The 13,693-nt window shown below is 43.1% G+C and overlaps 1 protein-coding gene across 1 annotated transcript in view; it reads left to right on the top strand.

Moving 5' to 3' along the window:
- extl3 (exostosin like glycosyltransferase 3) overlaps positions 1-13,693 on the top strand; it is a 57,951-nt gene that overhangs the window by 5,337 nt on the left and 38,921 nt on the right. The window contains 1 exon segment of the mRNA NM_001008035.1: positions 10,884-13,461. Coding sequence (NP_001008036.1) covers positions 11,314-13,461 — 2,148 coding nt within the window. The 5' untranslated portion in view covers positions 10,884-11,313.

Here is a 13,693-nt window from a genome sequence, read left to right as displayed (position 1 = left end):
ACCCTTGCTCCCGAGCATTCTGGATAATGGTTCCTATACTTGTAGTAGTAGCCCCTCAGACTCCAGTTAGTCCCAGTGCCACAGCATTAGTTCCTTTCTACTACAGATACAGTAGCGCCTCGTTGTAAGTGTAATGGTGCTGTAACTGGAATATCCCATTAGGAAAGGACAGATTGTTACAGTACAGTCTGGTTTTACATTTCCAGTCCAGCGACACTGCAATATGATCTACTGTACAATCAATATATAGATCTAACATATTACTATGTCTCTTATACAATATTGTGGCACATTACTGTACAAATGTGATACTAACTGATTAATTACAGGGAGATAGAACTGAGAGTAACACTGTAGTCAGACTGATATTGTAGGGCCCAGTTAGTCCCAGTCCTGGGACACATATGAGCCAATGGGGATTGGAACCCAGCCCAGTAGTGCTAGGGGTAGGGGTCACTGTGCAGGCATTGGAATTGACCCCTGTAATACAATATAACATTAATACAATAATACATGCATTGATATAATTACTATATAACATTGTACCGTCACTGACTGCTTTATTTCTGAGAGGCAGAACTAATATTAAAAGTGTTTTTCGCTTTCTAGTTAGTCCCAGCCCTGCCTCACTGGGATTTGAGGTTTTTTTTTTATAGCTGATTAAGGAAGTGATTACTGAAATACAGCACAATGCTTATGTACCAAACTGTCATGTAACTGTCTACCAAGTCAGACTCGTTTATTAGACAGAGCTCAGACTGACAGGGTGAAGGCACACTGAGCTACTTAGTAGCAGCTACTTGTCACGGCTTCTAAGGGCGAAGACACATGGAGCTACTAGTAGCAGCTACTTGTCGTGGCTACTAAAACAGACAATACTGATCATTTACTGATAACTGTCTCTACGTGTGTTTTAGCAGAGGCAATTCTCAGTATTGTCTATGGCAGTGTATTTTCTGGCATTTAGTAGCTGTGACAAGTAGCTGCTACTAAGTAGCTCTGTGTGTCTTCGCCCTAAATGCCAGAAAATCCCCTGCCATAGACAATGCTGAGAATTGCCTCTGCTAAAACACACATAGAGACAGTTATCAGTAAATCATCAGCATTGTCTGTTTTAGTAGCGGTGCCAAGTAGCTGCTACTAGTAGCTCCGTGTTTCTTCACCCTAATAGTGTACTTGGCTTTAGGGTAAAGACACAGAGCTACTAGTAGACGCTACTCTTCGTGGCTACTAAAATAAACAATGCTGATCATTCACTGGTAATTGTCTCTATGTGTGTTTAGCAGGGGTAATCTCAGTATTGTCTATGGCAGGAGAGTTTAGTAGCCGTGAAAAAGTAGCTGCTACTAGTTGCCCCATGTATCTCCACCCTTAACACACACTAGGAGCAGTTATATCAGGAGCAATGCTGCCACTCTGCGGTTTAAAATAACTATAATATTACAGTGTAATATTGTAGGGGGAAGACACACAGAGCTACTAGTAGCAGCTTCTTGTCGTTACTGATAATTGTCTTTGTGCAATTCTCAGTATTGTCTATGGCAGGGTAGTTCTGGAGTTTAGTAGCTGTGAAAAAGTAGCTGCTACTAGTAGCTCCGTGTGTCTTCACCCTAATGGTATCAGTATAGTGTATATGAATTGAACTGACAACAGCGTGGTTAAATCCTGACTTATGTTTGCTAGGGGGCACAGGGATGTGAGACATTGTAAAGTTTTTGTTTTTAACATGGAATCCCAACATTGTATAGTAAGGTGAGACAGTGATGTTAGATTGCCTCCTGTGCCTGGGCCAGTACCTACTATTGTACCAGCACTGACTTTTCTGGTACCAGGAGGTAGAACTGGCACCCCTGCTCTGATGATGATGGAGAGCAGGTTATGGGAGTGCCCGCAGATACCATAGTGGTGGGAGAAGTTATAGGGGCAGGTGTGTGCCATGACTAATATCCCAGGGGGCTGAAGCGCCCTACACTGATATTTATATAGCAGCACTGACTTATGTTACAGGCGGATATATGTGGCTTTTACACAGTCGTTAAAAGTCTCACTGCAGCCACAAGAATTGGTATTTGCTACAGGGGCGGCGCAGAGACGAGAAGCACTAGGGTTAAAGGAACAGTAAGACTAAAAAATACAAATGTTTATATAGATAAATACCCCGCTGTGTTGCCAGGGGCAGCCAATCTAATTGAGAACAGAAGAAAAGGCACAGGTTACATAGCAGATAACGGCTATGCTGATTTCCTCTCTTGTATATTAAAGGGGAAGTAAAAGAGTTTGGTATGATGTAGACCAGCGCTGTACAAGAGCTTTCATGTTGATACATGTTTGGATTAGTATATAATGAGCTGTTTGGGCACGCTGGGGTCCATAAACATCCTGTAAAGGGGCACATCCCACCCATGGGCATTTAGCTGGACAGAACTGACAAGCACGTTCCAATTAACTTTTATGTTCAGATGGTCACCAGTTTGGCATTTTTATTTCTAGCAACTTTGCAATTGGTCTTCATTGTTTTTTTCTATATAGTTTTACATATTTACAGCTTTTTTTTCACTGACCACGGCAGCCAATAACTATTGCTCCAGGAGCTAAAAATCACATTATTATTGTTACTTTTTATTACTTATCTTTGTATTCAGTCGCTCTCCTATTCATATTCCAGTGTCTTATTTAAAGTTAAATAACTGAAAAACCAAGTTAAGTCTGACCTCCCATGTCCTTCCTTATTTTACTTAGCACAATTCAGCAGGAACAGCCCCCTAAGTTTGCCCATAGCCTGTACATAGAGATACCATAAAACTATGGCAGCATAGGGATTCCCCTGTACTAAGCACAATTCAGCAGGAACAGCCCCCTAAATTTGCTTATAGCCTGTACAGAGAGATATCATAAAACTATGGCAGCATAGGGATTGCCCTGTACTAAGCACAATTCAGCAGGAACAGCCCCTAAGTTTGCCAATAGCCTGTACAGAGAGATACCATAAAACTATGGCACATAGGGATTCCCCTGTACTAAGCACAATTCAGCAGGAACAGCCCCCTAAGTTTGCTCATAATCTGTACAGAGAGATATCATAAAACTATGGCAGCATAGGGATTCCCCTGTACTAAGCACAATTCAGCAGGAACAGCCCCCTAAGTTTGCTCATAGCCTGTACAGAGAGATATCATAAAACTATGGCACATAGGGATTCCCCTGTACTAAGCACAATTCAGCAGGAACAGCCCCCTAAGTTTGCTCATAGCCTGTACAGAAAGATACCATAAAACTATGGCACATAGGGATTCCCCTGTACTAAGCACAATTCAGCAGGAACAGTCCCCTAAGTTTGCCCATAGCCTGTACAGAGAGATACCATAAAACTATGGCACATAGGGATTCCCCTGTACTAAGCACAATTCAGCAGGAACAGTCCCCTAAGTTTGCTCATAGCCTGTACAGAGAGATACCATAAAACTATGGCACATAGGGATTCCCCTGTACTAAGCACAATTCAGCAGGAACAGCCCCCTAAGTTTGCTCATAGCCTGTACAGAGAGATACCATAAAACTATGGCACATAGGGATTCCCCTGTACTAAGCACAATTCAGCAGGAACAGCCCCCTAAGTTTGCTCATAGCCTGTACAGAGAGATACCATAAAACTATGGCACATAGGGATTCCCCTGTACTAAGCACAATTCAGTGTATAGTGGCTCTTTAGTGCTTAAAGCCCTTGAGGAATATAAATTACTGTAATATTGCAGTCGGCTTTTAAAGAAGAATTATTGGCTTTGGCTATAGATGTACAAGAAGGCAAACTCCTTACTGTTGTGAATTGGTGAATATCCATTGCAAACTTCAATTTCTCACTGGGGTTACTAATGAGCAGTAACTACTGTGCATGTAATTTACAGCCAGAGGACCCGCACTGTATAATATAACACAGAGGTACAGATGTATTTGCTCTGTAGCTATGGCTGCTTCCCAACTGAAAGATCTGCTGATTAATGATGGGACATTCGCACTGTCCGACTTTTGTTTATCAGCCGGCACTGCGGCCTCGTGATCTGTAACCGATTATATCACGGAAATAGAATAGAACTGCCACCGTATCAGTAGGAAGTGTTATTATCTTATAGATGGGCTTCTAAGCAGCTTTTATATTGGTCTTCTTTATTTTGTATGGATTTTGTATCATTAGCCTTCCTATTGCTCTTCTAGATTGCGGCTGAAAGCGCTGCCTGGTTGTTGGTGGTCACTATCCCCAGATACAAACTTTATTTTTGGCTTGATCATTTGTGATGACCCCTCAGCTTAGCGTCTCAGTAGCCGCCCAGAGCAGGCTGAGCTTGTGCAGTGCCACTGACACTTATAACCAAAACCAAAATTGGGAGCTCCTGTGACAACTTTAAAGTCCAGGATTTTTACTATAGAGATGCTGAACCTTTTGCAGGCATGGGGATCCCTTATCCGGAAACCTGTTATCCAGAAAGCTCCGAATTACAGAAAGCCTGTCTCCCATAGACTCCATTTTAATCAAATAATTCAGAATTTTAAAACTGATTCCCTTTTTCTCTGTAATAATAAAACAGTACCTGTACTTGATCCCAACTAAGATATAATTACCCCTTATTGGGGCAGAACAGCCCTATTGGGTTTATTTAATGGTTAAATGATTCCCTTTTCTCTGTAATAATAAAACAGTACCTGTACTTGATCCCAACTAAGATATAATTACCCCTTATTGGGGGCAGAACAGCCCTATTGGGTTTATTTCATGGTTAAATGATTCCCTTTTCTCTGTAATAATAAAACAGTACCTGTACTTGATCCCAACTAAGATATAATTACCCCTTATTGGGGCAGAACAGCCCTATTGGGTTTATTTAATGGTTAAATGATTCCCTTTTCTCTGTAATAATAAAACAGTACCTGTACTTGATCCCAACTAAGATATAATTACCCCTTATTGGGGCAGAACAGCCCTATTGGGTTTATTTAATGGTTAAATGATTCCCTTTTCTCTGTAATAATAAAACAGTACCTGTACTTGATCCCAACTAAGATATAATTACCCCTTATTGGGGGCAGAACAGCCCTATTGGGTTTATTTCATGGTTAAATGATTCCCTTTTCTCTGTAATAATAAAACAGTACCTGTACTTGATCCCAACTAAGATATAATTACCCCTTATTGGGGCAGAACAGCCCTATTGGGTTTATTTAATGGTTAAATGATTCCCTTTTCTCTGTAATAATAAAACAGTACCTGTACTTGATCCCAACTAAGATATAATTACCCCTTATTGGGGGCAGAACAGCCCTATTGGGTTTATTTCATGGTTAAATGATTCCCTTTTCTCTGTAATAATAAAACAGTACCTGTACTTGATCCCAACTAAGATATAATTACCCCTTATTGGGGCAGAACAATTCTATTGGGTTTGATTAATGCTTTATTGATTTTTAAGTTGGAGATCCAAGATCCCTTATCCGGAATACCCTTGGTCCCGAGCATTCTGGATAACAGGTCCTATACCTGTATATAAAATACTGCATTCATAGCCATATTCATATTTTAGGGTGTAGTTTTCCTTTAAATCACGGGTGGCAAAACATCCCAAACACTGTACAATTCCCAGCCTTCAGCCCTGAATGACATTTCCATACGATTTTAATAATTTCCCTGTATTCATTTGCATGGCCCACAATGGAGAGGCTTTCAGCCATTTTGTCTCTTGCAGTTTATAAAACACAAATCAGTGATTACAAAGTTCAGTGGGAAAAAAATATAAACAGGGACCATCTGTTTTCTGCTGAACTGAGAAAGTCCGAGGGCAAATGTTACTGTCGGCCGTTCTGGACAGATTTTTTTATTTCATTTTTTATATTTCTCTTATCAGTTTTCAGTAATGTCCCATTTTTTAATAATAGGACACAGTTTAGCTTTATCTTGCTTAGCTTTCTTATGTCACTATCTCTTTTAGTGGTCCAATATCAAACTGGCAACTTAGGCTTCTGAACCAAAATTTGTTAAAGAGCTCCACACAGCACAGAAACCCCTAATATCCCTATCCCTGTAATCTGTTCCTTCAACAAGTAGGAATAAATCCCATTTATATGCTGAAATCCAGCTGCAAAACAGTTCTTCTCTTTCTGCATCATTTGAAATCCTGGCAGGGGAGGAGGGACTAAACCACTGATGTTACAAATTGTAACAACTTCTCTACAGCTTACAGACAGCATGCAGGAACTACATAACCCACAATGCATTGCACTGGGATGTTCCTTTTCTTATTGACATTACGTGTGCAGCAGGGGATTGTGGGATTGGGAGGATGCAGGCTGAGGACAGGTCACTACTGTTACATTTTATTTGAGTCACAAAGTAGCCAGCCAGATCAGCAGGGGGGCAGGGCTTAGGGAACGGGGGGCGGGGCTTAGGGAACTGTTCCAACCCATATTATTACATTAAATATCATGAAAAGGCTGCATATTTTTTAATTGATTTATATTGCAAAGCTGCTTGAAATTGTTTAATTTTCAAAAAGTTGTGTTTGGGTGAAGTTCCCCTTTAAATATTAGATTTATATGGTGTATGCTGTCTACTATAGAAACAAGTGTCGGACACAAATAAAATCGTATGTCTGACCTGCCCCCTGGTTCCGAGGTCGTGTAACTGAGCGTAATGGGTGAGATCAATATCCTACAGTACATGAAGGGCCGGTCTGTGTGGGAGCCATTGTCACATGTCCCAAGGGCAGCCAAGTGCGGATGTCCCACTGCGCTCCTTAGGGACAAGCTAATACCCAAATCTCCTATGTCTCAGCGTTGGGCCTGTTTGCTTGGCACGCATTCCTCTTCCTACGCTTTATGCGCCTTCTTCTCTACACGGAGCTGTTGTTATTTTCGTGGGTTCTGGCCAATTATATCCCACAATTCCCCTGCGTGCTCAAATTATTAGTCTGGCTTTCTCTGTGCCTTAGAATATAGAGAGGAAAGAGCTACACATTAGAACTGCTTTCAGCTAACCTATTGTTTCTCCTACTCCCATGTAACTGGGGGAGTCCCAAGCCGGACTTGGATTTTTTACTATTGAGTGCTATTCTGATACCTACTGGGAGCTGCTATCTTGCTCCCTTCCCATTGTTCTGCTGATCGGCGGCTGGGCGGAGGGGGATATCACTCCAACTTGCAGCGCAGCAGTAAAGTGTGCCTGAGTCTGAGCTTTCAGCCAGCGCTACACATTAGAACTGCTTTCAGCTAACCTATTGTTTCTCCTACTCCCATGTAACTGGAGGAGTCCCAAGCCGGACTTGGATTTCTTACTATTGAGTGCTATTCTGATACCTACTGGGAGCTGCTATCTTGCTCCCTTCCCATTGTTCTGCTGATCGGCTGCTGGGGGGGAGGGGGGGGATATCACTCCAACTTGCAGCGCAGCAGTAAAGTGTGAGTGAAGTTTATCAGAGCACAGGTCACATGGCTGTGGCACCCTGGGAAATGAAGAATATGGCTAGCCCCATGGGAAAAACAGATTACAATGCAGGATTCTGCTGGAGAAGCTCTGGGTTTTTACATGTTTTTCCGTGACAGTGACCCCAGGAGCCATAAAACTATTGCTCAGTGTATAATAGTTTTATATTTAGGCCCTCCCTGTCTCTCTTTCAAACCACTGCCTGGTTGCTAGGTTAATTCGGGCCCAAGCAACCAGTTAACCTTAATAGCGCTCTCTACATTATACTAAAAGTTAATTTAAGGGTAAAGTACCTCTTTAACCCCTGGTGGTGATGCAGCATGGTAGGTGGGTTCCTCAGGAAAGATGAAACTAATAGGGGGCGCTAGGGAAAAGGGGAAAGCATTGATGTGAGGCTAGAGCTGAGTTTGCCAGTTGAGCTTAACTTTGGGCCGGCTATTAGATCATAACAGGGGCCTATGATGGCCCATTGGGAGAGGACCACCTTCCAGGCCCGAACCAGCCCTCCATGAGGGGATATAATATGTAATATAGGTATCTGGCCAATCACAAGAGATGTTTGTTGGGTTGGCCATCACTTTGGCACCCTGCCTGCTCTGAAGTCTCCATTTATGGCCTCGTTTCATTGGCTGGAATATTTTTACCAAGCAAAGATTCCGCAAGGATCCAGTTGATCTTTAACACTGTTCTGTTCATCTTTGGCAGAACGTAATTCATTGCCTGTTGCTAGAAACACTGTCTGGCATATAATAATAATAATAATAATAATGCACCGTGTGGTGCCTGCTGGGCATCAGTGTATCCACACCCCTGTTGGGCGGCTAATGGAAAGCCGACAGAAATGTTAGTTCCCCCGCAGAGATTTGGCCTTAGTGTCTCTAATACAGTATTTACTGTATAATTATCCGGACACCTAAAGGGCAAGTAAGCAAAGAATTTCCCTTTCAGAATTAAATGTAGTCTCTGAAGTCTTACTCCTGTTTGTTCCTATGCACGTGTGTGTGTGTGTATGGGCTCCTGTTCATCTGACAGAATAAGCCTTATATGATACATTGGGGGTGATTTACTACTGGTTGGGAAATCCAACTCAACATAAGTAAGATTGAAAGCTTCTCCAAGGCTTTAGGGATTGAAACAGGGAACTGCTTCCAGAAGCGTCCGGGAAGTTTGATAAATGGGGAATATATGGAACTGCTGGAATTCCTACTCTTTCCTACAGTGTATATATAAGTTGGGCACATATCCCCCACCCAAAAGGGCATTGTTAAACAAATAGCAGCTTTCCCCCATTGGCCGTTTTCCCTCTGACACATCATCAGTGATATTTCTATCTGCAAACAGCACATGTGTGTTTTAACATTAATGCCATCAAGAATGCAGGCTTACACAGGCATAATTTACTTTGATAAAAAAGTAAATTCCTGAGGAAGGCGGCCTGATGGGTTAGCCTCTTTGCCTGATTTTGCCACCTACATTTTGGGCCCAATCTGGCCCCCAGGCCAATAATTGAATCGTAATGGGTAGCTATCCTGGCCTTTTGGGAGAAGACTGCATCAGTGCTTCAGTGTGCTCCCCTCCCAACAGGATTATTAAACCTGACCTACACAAGCAGATCTTGGTCTGAAGGGCCCTACGGGTTAGCTTAATTCTGACTGTATATGTCCAATGTTGAGACCACTGTCCTTTAATGAGTTTAATGACTTGCCGCTGCGTATGACAGTAGTAAGCACATACCTGTGAGGGAGAAAGAGATGCATGCTATTTAGAAACTATAGCAGTGATCCCCAACCAGTGGCTTGGGGTAACAAATTGCCCCCAACCCCTTGAATGTTGCTCTCAAAGTAGGTGCTCATTATCAAGTTTCTGGTAAGGAGGCAAGTTTTGGTTGCATAAACACCAAGTATAATGCCAAACAGAGCCCCCTGTAGGCTGCCAGTCCACATAGGGGCTACCAAATAGCCAATTATAGCTATTATTTGCACCCCAGGAACCTTTTGTCATGATTGTTTTGCTCTCCAAAACTTTTTCCAATTGAATGTTGGTGTATAAAAGGTTGGGGATCCCTGCACCATAGAAACATTAGACATATTCCATTACTTTTGAGCTTGGCCATATACCGATCCCCTCCACATGGGGGAAAAATGCCTTTACTTCTCATTACCTGTATGGTTGTATTTCATGTGTTCTTGAATGTAGTTGAACTTTGCCTTTGCAAATGCCGTTCTGTAAATGTCAGGGAGTTGGCGATTGCTGCTGCATTGTACTGAGTCTCCTCTTCTACAGTCGGTGATATTAGATTAAATCCCTCAACTGCTGGAAACACTGATCAGAAAATCTCAGCCTAATGGAATTACACCCATACACAGGCTTGTTTATTGGCACAGTATCACCTTTGGGCAAGCATTTCCATGCACATCATTAGATATATTTTATACAAATATACCAATTTATTTAAATATTATTCTTAACTGTATATAGAAGAACTGTAAATATACAAAAATGTAACCTGTGGAATGTGGTGTTCTAAGGACCGAGCACTATGATTGGTTGCTAGGAATAACATTCCTCATTATTTACTTAGGCTGTGGGGAAATATCCCCAGTGATAAAGGAGGGGATCGATATCCATTCCTTTGATATCCATTCCTTTGATATCCATTCCTTTGATATCCCTCACTATAACCATAAAAAGGAGGAGGGACAGATTAACAGGAAAGGGCCCAATACATTTTTATCTATAGTGTAGCTTTAAAGGAGAACTAAAGTTCCACAGAGAATTAGGTTAAAAATGGTAGGTTTTGGGCTCCTGTGCCCTTGAGCAGGGAAGATCTGTGCCTCTGAAGATGCCCCTGGTACCTTCTATATCTGCCCATTGCCACCTCGGCCCCATAGCATCACCTTCTATGATAGATAAACTTCATTTTTTGCTTGATGTGTTCCCCAACTCACAAGCTCAGCTTCTCAGCAGCAGCCCAGAGCCCACTGAGCATGTGCAGTGCCACTGACACAAAGATGGCCTAACAAGATCCAAGATGGGGAGCTGCTGGGGACAATTTGGAAGGCCTGGATCATTACTGATATAGGGCATTCATTATATACAGTATTTCTAGCCGTAATATTTTACTTCTACTTTTAAAAATAGGATTATGTGATGGAACGTGTCAAGTTCATTTTAACTCCCCGTATATTTAGCTGCTATGTTAGGCTCCCGGTTGACATTCCAAGTGACTTTAGGCACGCAAGTCTGACATATCTGCTCCAGGGCTTTAGTTCTTTGCAACCAAACAGCTGTGAGTTTAATATTTCTGCGTTATATAGTTATTTGTGTTACATTTTGGCTCTTTGTATTGAGGCAAGGGCCTGAGTAACATAAATTCTGACTGCATTAATATCCTCTTGGTTTTTTTTTTTCTCCTTAGGTCTGAAAGCTGAAGGGTCAAGTGAGGCTGACACATGTAGGAGTCTATTTTACCTCTTTCCGTTCTACTTGTCATCATGGATATTACTTACATCATTAACTGACACGCACAGACTTGATCATGTTAAGCCCAGTGAAGAAGCTTTCCCAGTTCCAGGTTGGCTCCCTTGCTCCTTACCAACGTAACTCTTCAACGCGTATATTAAATGTTGGATAAAACGGCGTTGGATGAGGACTGGAGGCCAAGGCTCTTTTTTGGTTCTTCGGAGGACGGCCACGTGTCTGCTTTATTCAAAAAGAAAATGAAATTTCCATTTTATTGGCTCTTTCTCATACAAATAAAGTAATTATTTCAAGAAGATTGCTGCTACGACATTTTGTGGGCATGGCTACTGATCCAACGTGATTGTCCGGCATCTCTGTTTAGACTCATGAGTGGGTATACCATGCTGCGAAATGGGGGATTGGGGAACGGAGGTCAGCCGTGGATGCTACGTTGGTCCAGTCGAATCAGGCTCTCTTGGCTCAGCTTCACGTTGTTCATCATCCTCGTTTTCTTCCCCCTTATCGCCCACTATTACCTCACCACCATCGACGATGCGAACGATCCCGACAGGAGGATCTTTGGCCCGCGAACGGGGAACGAACTTTGTGAAGTCAAGCACGTACAGGATTTGTGTCGAATCAGAGAATCGGTAAGCGAAGAGCTGCTCCAGCTCGAAGCCAAGCGTCAGGAACTTAATAGCGAAATTGCTAAATTAAACCTTAAAATCGAAGCGTGCAAAAAAAGCATCGAAAATGCTAAGCAGGACCTTCTGCAGCTCAAAAATGTCATCAGTCAAACGGAACATTCATATAAAGAACTGATGGCCCAGAATCAGCCAAAGCTTTCATTGCCAATCCGGCTGTTGCCAGAGAAGGATGATATTAACATACCTTTGCCAAAGTCCAAAAGGAACTGCGGGCTACACAATTGTTTCGACTACTCACGGTGCCCGCTTACTTCTGGGTTCCCCGTATTCGTCTACAACAGTGATCAATACCCTTTTGGTAACTTTATAGACCCTTTAATCAAACAAGCCTTGGAGGCGAGCGTCAGAAATAACGTTTATGTGACTGAAAATGCAAATAATGCGTGTATATATGTAGTCTTAATGGGGGAAATGCAGGAGCCAGTGATGCCAAAACCTACTGAACTGGAGGAACAGTTACACTCTTTGCCATATTGGAGGACTGATGGCCACAACCATCTTATTATAAACTTGTCCAGGAAATCTGAAACCCAGAACTATCTTTATAATGTCAGCACGGGGCGCGCCATGATCGCTCAGTCGACGTTTTATGACTTACAGTACAGGCCCGGTTTTGATATCGTGGTGTCGCCGTTAGTCCACGCCATGTCCGAACCCAACTTCCTGGAGATTCCACCTCAGGTGCCGGTGAAACGGAAGTACCTATTCAGCTTCCAGGGAGAAAAGATTGAGTCGCTGCGTTCTAGTTTGCAAGAGGCCCGGTCGTTTGAGGAAGAAATGGAAGGCAACGCGCCGGCGGACTACGACGACCGCATCATTACTACCCTTAAGGCTGTCCAGGACAGTAAGTTGGATTTTGTCATGGTCGAGTTCACTTGCAAAAATCAGGCGAAGCCAAGTCTGCCCACTGAGTGGGCTTTGTGTGGGGAAAGGGACGACAGGTTGGAGCTACTGAAGCAATCTACATTTGCACTGATAATTACGCCGGGAGATTCGCAGCTGGTTATATCTGCTGGCAGTGCCATGAGGCTTTTCGAAGCTCTGGAGGTAGGCGCTATTCCCGTCATCCTCGGAGAACAGGTTCAACTGCCGTATCACGATACAATCCGGTGGAACGAGGCGGTGTTAATACTACCAAAGCCACGCATCACCGAAGTCCACTTTCTCTTGAGAAGTATATCGGACAATGACCTCCTCTCGCTGAGGAGGCAAGGCCGTTTCCTGTGGGAGACCTACTTTTCTACTTCTGATACAGTATTTAATACTATTTTAGCAACCGTTAGGACTAGAATACAAATTCCCGCCGCTCCCATTAAAGAGGAACCGGCGGTAGAGATTCCTCATCGGTCCGGCAAAGCCGCCGGCACCGATCCCAACATGGCGGACAACGGAGACTTAGATTTGGGGCCGGTGGAAACAGAGCCTCCTTATGCGTCTCCTAAGTATCTGAGAAACTTCACCCTCACCGCAGCGGATATCTACCGCAACTGGAATACAGCCCCCGGCCCTTTTCACCTATTTCCGCACACACCCTTTGATCCTCTCTTACCCTCCGAAGCGAAATTTCTTGGTTCTGGTACTGGTTTCCGGCCGATCGGCGGCGGAGCCGGCGGCTCGGGAAAAGAGTTTCAAGCCGCCCTCGGGGGGAATGTACCCCGGGAACAGTTCACGGTGGTCATGTTGACGTACGAGCGCGAGGAAGTGTTGATGAACTCTTTGGAAAGGCTGAATGGACTGCCGTACTTGAATAAAGTGGTGGTGGTATGGAATTCTCCAAAGCTGCCGTCTGAAGACCTGCTGTGGCCGGATATTGGGGTACCGATCGTGGTAAGTCCTGCTTGACTTTTTAAAATTATGTTTTTATTAAAGTAGAAAACCATTCATGTCCGTTTGGGCGGAGTTACTGTTTGTATGTTGTTGAGCTTACAAGGATCGTATAGGATCGTATTTATCGGCTTTCGATGAGTGCTCCGCTCTTGACATTTAGCAAAGATTATGTAGATGGAACGCTGTTAAGTGTTTCTGAGGAATACAATTAATGGTATTGAATTTTCAAAAT

Source organism: Xenopus tropicalis, chromosome 5 (assembly GCF_000004195.4).
Source record: "Xenopus tropicalis strain Nigerian chromosome 5, UCB_Xtro_10.0, whole genome shotgun sequence".
In the NCBI taxonomy this organism is placed as follows: Eukaryota; Metazoa; Chordata; class Amphibia; order Anura; family Pipidae; genus Xenopus; species Xenopus tropicalis.
The sequence above is the reverse complement of the archived record's forward strand: the minus strand, read 5'-3'. Positions and strand labels throughout refer to the sequence as shown.